General features: G+C 48.4%; 1 protein-coding gene across 1 annotated transcript in view; it reads left to right on the forward strand.

The window, feature by feature from the left end:
- Positions 1 to 10,392, forward strand: part of GMPR (guanosine monophosphate reductase) — a 44,884-nt gene that overhangs the window by 18,013 nt on the left and 16,479 nt on the right. Inside the window, exon 5 of the mRNA XM_006764069.2 lies at positions 7,358 to 7,439. Coding sequence (XP_006764132.1) covers positions 7,358 to 7,439 — 82 coding nt within the window. The remainder of the gene's footprint in view (positions 1 to 7,357; positions 7,440 to 10,392) is intronic.

The following is a 10,392-nucleotide window of genomic DNA, read 5'->3' on the forward strand; positions in this document are numbered from 1 at the left end:
TCAATATTTATACTCAAAGAAAGAGTTTTACATGATGGCACGTGAGGCCGCTGTTGGACAAGAAGAGCAGACACGGATGCGAGGGCTCTGACTCATGTCTTCAGGTTCACTGCCTGGTGTGAGTCCGTGTTCATGGAGAGCCAGAGCCTATGCATCAGGGCTCAGTCACTGTCGCAGTCACCTAATGGCAGCGGGCTCTGGACGTGTGGCCAACCTGCCTCGGCACTGTGTGTGTGTGGGTGAAGGTGGGTGTGAGTGTGTGTGTGTGTGTGTGTGTGTGTGTGTGTGTGTGTTGGAGGGGTCAGGGGGGCTTTGTGCTAGCAGGCCTGACTCTTCTTCCCTCACTAGGTTATAAGGCAGAAATCTCCATTCAGGGTCTGCCTTTAGTCATTTCACTCCTGTCTTGTAGAATTCAGAAGGCTGATTATTTTTGACCCCACTTTACTGCTTATTAAAAAAAACAAAATTAAAAAAAATAGAAGAAAGAAACCCATTAGAGCCCCCACCCAGAGCTTTCCATGTGCATGCTCCGGACAGTTGGCCATGAGTTGTAGCTCCCAGCTGGCCCCACTGAGAGCTGAGCAAGCTGCCTGTGTCCCACCGATCAGGCAAGCACCAGGGACAGAGGGCAGTGCAGGGAGGGGCCAGGCTGGGAGGACGAGGAAAAGGGGGTTGTTGCCAGTGCGTGCTGAGCCTGCAGGTTGCTATGGGGGATGAGTCTGGGAGGGGGCAATGGGTGCTGAGTTCCCACAGCCTTCTGGGCAGCCACCAACAGCAAGTGCCGTTCCAGTGACTGCTGGCTGGCCCAGGTTGTGCTCTTGGTGTTCTTGTTGGTTTCCCCAGCAATGACCAGGAGACTTTGGCAAGGTGGGTGTTTATTCCTCAGCCATTCTTCGCCTGCACTGACCCCTGAAATCTGTGATTCATTTGGAAACCCCCAATGCTCTTAGCGTCCCCAGTTCTTGGAAACAGTTTCTCTTACAGCTTTGGCGGCATTGTGAGGATGCAATACCGTTTGTCCAGTGCTCTGGACTGAAAGGAATATAATAGGGGCGCTGAGTGTTGCGATTGTTAGGGAGCAGGGAGCAGAAAGGGTGCTCAGAAATGCCCTTGGCAGAGGCTGGCATTCCAGGGTCTGTGTCGGGAGCGAGGGCTTGTTGCTCCCTTTGCCCAGTGCGCCCTGGGTTTTCATGTACAGCATTTTCTCTTGCCTTTCACCTCGGGTGGGCGAGCCTTGCCACATGTAAGGAGGAGGAAGCAGGGAAGTTCACAGAACATCTTTGGCAGAAAAGAGTCCCCTAGGGGGCTGGCTGTTAGAGTGTAACAAGTGGGTAGATTCTAGGTGCTGTGGGAAAAGATACTGGCATGAGGGAGACACTTTTTTCTTAATAATAACAAGTCTTTGAGTAAGAATAATAGCACCTATCCTATATAATAAAAGCCTAATATGCAAATTGTCCTCTCTGGTGGTCAGTTTGACAAGGAGTTCGACAGTGAGTTTGACCGCTCGCTGTGACATGCGCTGACCACCAGGAGGTGGCGCAGAACATAATTGGCAGCAGTGAAGGTGCTGCCGGCCCCATGGGCCCCGATGAGAGTTGGACCGCAGTGGGATGGTGGAGCAGGTGAGTGGGCAGCGCCAGGTCAAGGCAGGTGTGAGCAGGGCCTGATCGCCCGGCCGATCGCCCTGTAGACAGCAACCAACAGCAGCGGTGGGGGGAAGGGGCCACTGCCTGGCTCCCAGGCCCTGAGGGAGCCGGACAGGGGGCCCGTCCCCAATTGATCGCTCCACAGGTGGGATGGTGGAGCAGGTGAGGGGGCAGCGCCAGGCCAAGGCGGGATGCTAGGCAGGACTGTGGGGCTGCGAGGGTGGGGGCAGGAGCTGGGGCCCGATCTCCGCAGGCCACCCTGAGGGACCCCACCCATGCACAAATTTGTGCACTGGGCCTCTAGTTTTATATAATAAAAGCCTAATATGCAAATTGTCCCCTCAACTGGGAGTTTGACAGGAGTTCAACCAGGGGGGTGGGGCCGGCCGGCCAACTGCCCATAGCCCCTCCTCCTGGCCTGCCCCACCCCGGCCAGCGGTGGCGGCAGGCGCTGGGGGAAGGGAGGCCCAGGCCGGCAGCCACTAGGGACCCTACCCATGCACAAATTTCATGCACTGGGCCTCTAGTATTTAATAATGTGAAACTTAGTCTAAGGTCAAGGAGCTTTCCAAGAATCACAGAGCCTGGAGTTTGGAGCCAGGCAGCCTGTCCCAGGCCCTGTGATCTTTCCCTTACACCACACTGCAGCCAGCCTGCCTGCCCACACAGGCTGGGTGGGACACTGAGGTCCCCGAATTGGGTCTGAGAGATGCTTTTGTGCTGGTGGCTCTTTCTGACCTGGTCCTATGAAGAGGTAGGTCTGTGACACCTAAGCTGTTCAGATTAGACCAGGCACCCAGCTCAGCACCCTGGGAACGCCAGGTCAGCCACTGTTGGCTGGTCCCATAGGCAAATCCAGCCTGCAGCTGGGCGCTGACCCCTGCCGGACACCTGCCTTACTCTTTCCTTAGAAAGGACTTTTCTTGGAAAAGGGCCTCAGAAGAGCCAATAAAAAAGTCAGTAGGGAAGTTATCGTTTAATGGGAACAGAATTTTCATTTGGGATGATGAAAGAGTTCTGGAGATGGATGGTGGACATGGTTGCACAATAATGTGAATGTACTTAATTATTAAAAAATAACTAAAACAGTAAATTTTATGTTGTAAATATTTGACCACAATTAAAACTCAAAAAGGAAAGAAAGAAATAAGAAAAAAGAGCAATCTATAGCAGTCACTCTGAAGTGGAGGGATTAACATTTTACTGAGCCACAGCTGAGAGCTGGGAATGTGCTAGGAATCCATAGAGCTTTGTAAACCTTACAGGGACAACAGCGAGTGGGCACGATGAATGATGTCATAGCAACATGGATGGAGACCAGAATTGAAGTGACTTTCTTAAGATTACATGGGAGTGGGAGGTCCATCGTTCGAACCCAGGTCTTTCTGAACTTATTTGGCCATAGGTGTCCAGGTCTAAAGGAAAGCTGGAAAAACTGGAGCAAAACAGTTTGGGGTTTGGGTCTTGTCCAGAGGGCTTTTTAAAATGGTACAAAAGTACTGGGAAGATTCATTTTGTTGCTTTTGTGTCTCTTCCTGGGGTCCTCACCCTTCTTGAATGGAGGAGCAGTCATTGCTGGCAGGCAGCACATGGCCCCTCAGGGAGAGGGGGACCCAGTGGAAATCTCCACTTGCTGGCTTTGGTGCTCAGATAAGGGTCTGGAGATTCCGTTTTGTTGTGGCTACCCCCAGAATGGTCGTTCCTGAGCTGCCTGAGTGACAGCCGGATGTGCTGCTGGGTGCGGTCCCATTCGGACAGTCCATATCCACCGCACACCCGTGGTGCTTCAGGCCAAGATAAGCAAGCTCCTCGCTAGTCTCCCCCTCCCCTCCCCTGCCCAGCAAGCCCAGGTCCCGCGCTGCCTCGCCTGCCTGCAGCTTTCACTGGAGCCCGGCCATACTCCTGCCACCATTCTCATTCTGATGTTGTCTTTTCCTTTCCCCCTTATCTTTGCCCTTCTTGATTTCGAACTTGAATAGAAAACTTTTTGTTCCTGCAAGTGGAAACTCCCTCGTCCTCTCTCATTCGCTGTCAGCCTTCCTGTCGTGTTTCCTCAGGCTCGAGGCATGTCCTGGCTTTCGGGGGTTTTCCACCCAGCAGCCCTCTGTGGAGACCGCGATCTGGCCTCCATAAGGAGCCACACAGGTACCCTCCCACCCCCTCAGCTACCTGTGCCAGCCTCTGGGCTACCCAGACAGTATCGTCGTCCTCAAGCTTTGAAACGTAGCCTGTGCCTGGTTGCACCTGGCTTGTCCATCTTGAGCTGACTTTATTTCTTTTATTTTCTGTGAAGTAGGCCCTCTGAAATAAAATGATCTGTAGGCAGCACCGAACTTGGGGCGCGGGGCGGGGGGGAGGGGGAGTGGATGTGGAAATCAACATTGAAAATGAAATTATGCGGGGAGCTTAAAGTGGTGTCTTTAAGTTTTTGATTTCTTAATTTTATTTTATTTTTTTAAAAATATATTTTACGATTTTTTTACAGAGAGGAAGGGAGAGGGATAGAGAGTTAGAAACATCCATGAGAGAGAAACACCAATCAGCTGCTTCCTGCACACCCCCTATTGGGGATGTGCGGGCAACCAAGGTACATGCCCTTGACTGGAGATTTCTTAATTTTATTTTTAAAAATTTATTTTTATCTTATTTTTAAAACTTTAAAGCTTTAAAAAACAAACAAACCAAAAGCAAAACAAAATCATGTTTAATAAAAGTCATACAATTTATACTATAAATCTAGAACATTTTAAAGAAAAAGATTAAAAGTCAGATAATCCTTCCATGTAGACATAATTTGTTAGCATGTGGGTGTGTGTTTTCATATACACATATACTTGTGTTGTCTTTCTTTAAAAACAAAGTGGAGATCTTACTGTTTCCTTTTCTCTCCCCCATATTATACTGAAAGCATTTGGGCATTTTCCCATGCCATTAAATGAAGCTTAAAAGCATCCCTTGGATAGGCCCTGGGTTGATTCCCTTAGGGGGAATGCACTCACAGTGTTGCATGGTTGTAAATAACATCCTTGTAGTCAAATCCTGTGACCTCACCTGTGATTATCTCCTTGGGAGGGGATCCTAGAAGTAGTCTTATTGGATAAAAGGATGTACGAATTTTTGCATTTCTTCTGTGTGCATACATTGTTTCCTAAGACAACTTGTACTAAAATAGACATTCCTCCAGCAGAGAACGAGTGTCTGTTTTCTCTTTAGCATTTTGTGTTCATAATCGTCGGTAATTTGTGAAGTGAAAAGTGCTACCTCACTGGTCTCATAATGTAAAATCAATTATTAGTAAGGTTCAGTTCTTTCAATGTGTGTATTGGCCAATTTTATTTCTTTCATTGGTTTGTTCACATCCTTTGGCAGCTAGTCAGCGAGGTGTTAGCATTCTTCTTGTACATTTGGAAGAGCTCCTGTGGCAGGAACCCTTTGTCACAATTACAGGCATTTTCTGCACCAGCTTATTTGCCTTAGTTTTGTTGATTGTATGTATGAGTTTGTGTGTTTATATGTGAACAAGCTTTTTATTTTCAGATAGACAGATCTATGTTTATGTGTGTTGTTTTGTTTTTGTTAATACTGGCCTGAGGATATTTTTTCCATTGACTTTTAGAGAAAGGAAGGAAGGGAGGCAAGGAGGGAGGGAGAGAGGGAGGGAGGGAGGGAGGGAGGGAGGAAAGAGTAGAAGACACTGAAATAAACTTGGCTACTTGCTAGTGGCCTCTGCCATCACTTGATAGAAGGGATGTTGGAGATAAAATGGGAAAAATTAGAGAAACATTGATATGAGAGACACATTGATTGGTTTCCTCCAGTACATGTCCTGACCAGGGGCGGGGATGGAACCTGTAACCCAGGTACATGCCTTTGACTGAGAATCGAACCCTCAACCCTTTGGTGTGCAGGCTGACGCTCCAAACATTGAGCACACTAGCCAGGGCAGATCCATGTTTATGTTTTTTCTCTCTCTTTTATGCTTATTATAAGTATTCAAGGTTTTCTTCTAAGTTTGGGGGGGGGGGGTAAAACTTTTAGTTTGACTCTGTAATCCACCTGAAGCTTATTTTGGTGAAAAGTATGAGTAATAATCTGTATTTGTTCTCAAAAGATGCCTTTCCCAGCTCAGTCTCTTGAAATATGATTCCTCTCCTCACTGACCCGTAACATAATTCTCATATGTTGGAGCCCTCTTTCTGAACCATCTATCATTTTTGATTGTCAGATGCTGCTTCAATTAAAGCAGCTTTGAGCCCTCCTTATCGCTCTCTCTCAAGATAATTTCATACAAAGTTAAGAGTCACTTTGTGTTGGTCAAAAAAGAAAAATTCCCCCTGAGAATCAATTCAATGAAAAACAGTGGGACTTCAATTAAAAAAAAAATGAGTGGCATGAGTAAGGATCCATTTCCCAAAATAAGACTTTGCGCCGTTGTGAAAATTCAGTCAGGCATCGCACCACGTCTGTGCACCAGCTGAAGAATCCACAGGACAGTAAGCTGTCAGAAAGGGCTCCCAGGCTCCCGCAGTGAGAGAACTGGTGCTATTTCCAGTCCAGAGGCAGCCTCTGGTTTTCGGATGCTGCCATGTCCTGGCTTACATATCTTTTATTAGGGTCACAGCTTCGTGTTCTGAAAACAGAGGCGGTTCCAGTGCTGTTGGTCCACGGGGGCTCCTCTGCCCTTTCCTATCTGGGTGGAACCTCTCACCCGAGGGCGGATACATGGGTGTCTTCCCAGCTGTGAGATGACCAGCAGTTTCCTGATCTTGGCCCCTGGGGCTCCACAAAGGTTCTTCAGGGATTTTACAATCTGTGACGCATTTTATGCCCAACTATCAAGATTTGAATCGGCTGAGTGTTGCAGAGCTTATTTTATGTATTTGTTCTCTGTAGGGTTTTGTTTTGCTTGTTGCTGAAATGTTTGCAAAGTACTGACCTAGATAGTCTAAGGCAGTGGTCGGCAAACTCATTAGTCAACAGAGCCAAATATCAACAGTACAACGATTGAAATTTCTTTTGAGAGCCAAATTTTTTAAACTTAAACTATATAGATAGGTACATTGTTATTAACTTAATTAGGGTACTCCTAAGCTGGCCTTTGCTAAAAACGTCCTCAATCTGAATGAGGTACGTTCGCTGAGGTTGACCGCTTCCAACTCGTCTTGTGTACTTGTTTGTCTATCTCCTTTCGTTCATCTTCTCTATATGTCCAAACCATCTCAACATACCTTTCTCAATCCTTGATGCTACATCTTCTTTCACTCCACTACGTTCCCTGTACGTGCACGCCCGCACATGGTATTTTGTGGAAGAGCCACACTCAAGGGGCCAAAGAGCTGCATGTGGCTCGCGAGCTGCAGTTTGCCGACCACTGGTCTAAGGTCTTAGAGTTGTAAAATCATAGAGTTTTATACTCTATGTAGTCTCCAGGTGTCAAATTCTGTGCTCCTATAGGATCCCATATTTTCTCTCCTCACCCCCGCAGCCCGCTTTTTTCCCCTTCCTTCTTCCTTCCTTCCTTCCTTCCTTCCTTCCTTCCTTCCTTCCTTCCTTCCTTCCTTCCTTCCTTCCTTTCTTTCTTTTGTTTCCCTCATTGCCTGGTGGCTTGGGATATGCTCATGATTATAACCAGGTGTGAGTTCCTCCCTCATTCATCTTTGTGCCACCAGGAGCAGTTCATGACATGAGCTGTGTTCTTTCTGTCTCAGGCGGGGAACGTGGTGACAGGGGAGATGGTGGAAGAGCTGATTCTCTCTGGAGCAGATATAATCAAAGTGGGAGTTGGACCAGGTAAGACTTGCCGGGAGAACAGCAGAGGGTGTGTGTGTGGCGGGGGCAGGAATGGGGTCTGGGCTCACAGGGGCTGGAGATGGCCAGAAGGGAGCCCACGAGTGACCCACCCACAAGTTTAAAGTACATTTCTTTTGGATCTCATTGAGCTTCCACAGAAGCTCCCCATTAGAAATGTCATTGAGTTGCCATCTGATGCCCCCGGGTAACTTGTCAAGGAGCGTGGGAGTGGTTAGGATGTGAGATCCAGGTTTTAGAGCAGTGATGGTGAACCTTTTGAGCTCGGCGTGTCGGCATTTTGGAAAACCCTAACTTAACTCTGGTGCCGTGTCACATATAGAAATGTTTTGATATTTGCAACCATAGTAAAGCAAAGACTTATATTTTTGATATTTATTTTATATATTTAAATGCCATTTAACAAAGAAAAGTCAACCAAAAAATGAGTTCACGTGTCACCTCTGACACGTGTGTCAGAGGTTCGCCGTCACTGTTTAGAGTATAGCTGTGGAAGAGAAACATGCAGATTTCGTTCATGACCACAGACACTGTGAGAGGAAGGTGAGGGGTGAAGAATCCCTGAAACAGTTCATGGACATGAATGACCCAGGTTTCCGTGAGTGTTTGAGGGACCCCAAACACGGCAACTAGCATGCGGCTGAGGCCATATTGAACTTGACCCGTGTGTCGCCCAGGTAGTTAGCACTTGGGCTTCTCACTTGGTACATATCCATATCAGATTTGCCCAGTTCTTCTTGGCACCCTCTCCTAAAACCGCTCATTGGTGTCTTGAGGGAACAAGGTGGAGCCTTTCTGGTGGCTCCACTTTCTCTCGGGGCCAGTTGGCATTTGCTGTCCCCTCTGGCCATACCTGAGCTGAGCTTCCGTGTTTTTAAATTCTCCCTTCATGTTCATTATTAACCAGACACTAAAATGGGAGCCAAGGAAAGAAGATACACATTTTCAGTTGGGAATTAAAACAGCAAAGACTGAAAAAAAATAGTGCCTACCCAACCTGGCTGGTGTGGCTCAGTGGTTGAGCATCGACCCATGAATCAAGACTTCATTGGTTCGATGCCTGATTGTGGGTTTGATCCCCACCCAGCAGGGGGCATGCAAGAGGCAGCCAATCAATGTTTCTCTCTCATCGATGTTTCCGTCTCTCTATCCCACTCCCTTCCTCTCTCTCTAAAAATAAATAAAAACATAGTTTTAAAAAATATTGCCTACCCCAAAAAAATTACCAAAAAAGGAAGCAAACCATAAGCTAACAGGAGAAGGGTGTGGGCACGCGCTGCTGGGAGAGACATCTTTGGGCTGTGATTCACACACCTGTCAGCCTTGAAGGAAAAGGAGAGCCACGAGGGACTGTGATGGAAGAAGAGCCCTATAGGCCCATCCAGGCCCCTGAGCCTTTAACACATGGGAGAGTGAGTGTCAAAATTGGGCTTTTTCTATTGCCACTCACCTAAGCCAATTTGTAACACACTCTGAGCCAGCGGTCGCCAACCTTCCGGACCTCATGGACCACCAGTGGTCCGCAGACCACCGGTTGGCGACCGCCGCTCTGAGCAACAGGAAAGACAACTCTGGTCTTTACTGAGCGTCTGTCATCGTTGAAAGTCAAAAAAAGGATTAGGCCCAGCTCCTGCTTACAAGGAGCTCCCGCTGAGGACGGGCTGCAATAGGCCAGGCTTGTAATAGAATAGAACAGGCTGGACGTAGACCTGGAGGACTCTTGCTCCTAAGGCAGGGGAGCGCGCCAGCTACCTGTTTAATCAGAAACACGTGTTGAATGTCCTGTGGCTGCGGGTGGGTGCTGTACGGCACGGGGGTGCGCAGCATTCTTGGCTTGCGAGGAGCTGTTCCTGATGTGATCTCGAGCACTCAGCTGTGCGCGGTGTCTGCATGCGCGGCTTCTGTGTGTTTCCCTGGAGACTGACTGTCCTCCCGCGGGCACCGTGTGACCCCTGGCTGTCTGTCTGGAACAGACGTGACTGAACAGGATCAGTGGCTCCCCTTGAGCCTGACGTATTGGAGCTGCTTCTTTAATTTAATTGGAGATTATATTGACATTTCGCAAATTCTTTCAAGTGCAAACACTGAGTAATGTGTATGTAAATGACAGCACTAAACAAGGTCCATTAATGAGTAACTCCCAGGAGCTGGGAGAAAGCATTGAAATTGGGTGCCTCTGCTGCTAGGACTGGGAGAAATATGGGCCCAGTTTCTCACTTTAACCTGGGGGCTCATCAGGTCCTCGCCTACCTTAGTCCTGAGAGGAGCCTGCCTGCCCCCGGAGAGGACTTCTCTGGGCCGTGGATCCAGAGCAGACCCCGGGGCTGGACGCACAGAGTCTGGGCAGGTGCCATCCTCAGAGTAGACTCGGAAACTAGAAATGAAGAGAGCAAAGCAGATCTTTCAAAAACGTGTTCCATTTAGGAAGTTTTTACTGCTCTGATTGGGTAGAAGGCTCTTTGAGGTCTCCTAGGAGCTACATGGAAATGCCGACCATCAAAAAGTACAACTCTAACCTTAAGTAAATTTAAATAATTTCATATTAAATATTTTAATATTTAGAAAAAGACCTCTCCCCTGCCCTCTCCTTACCTGTGTGGAGCTCCGGGCCTCTGCACCGAGGCCCCTGCTTCCCTTGAGGATCTAGCAGTTGAGGGGGAAGAGGGCTAAAGCCAGTTCCGACCCAGAGCCGGAGATGACGAAGCTGTGCCTCTGCCTCACACAGCGCACGCACGGGTTGGCTCCAGGATTGTGAGTGCACATGGAAGGGATGGATGTAAAGAGGTGGGCTCGGCCTGCAGCAGGATAGATACAGGAGAAGGGGATCTCCTATCCTGTTTTCTTAGGGAAGCGAGGCCTGGGAGTATGGGCATGGTTCTCTGTCTGACCCTGTTCCTAAGGACGCCTGGGAGATATTTGTGGGACGCTGTGAAGC

Source organism: Myotis davidii, unplaced genomic scaffold (assembly GCF_000327345.1).
Source record: "Myotis davidii unplaced genomic scaffold, ASM32734v1 scaffold279, whole genome shotgun sequence".
NCBI classification, from domain to species: Eukaryota; Metazoa; Chordata; class Mammalia; order Chiroptera; family Vespertilionidae; genus Myotis; species Myotis davidii.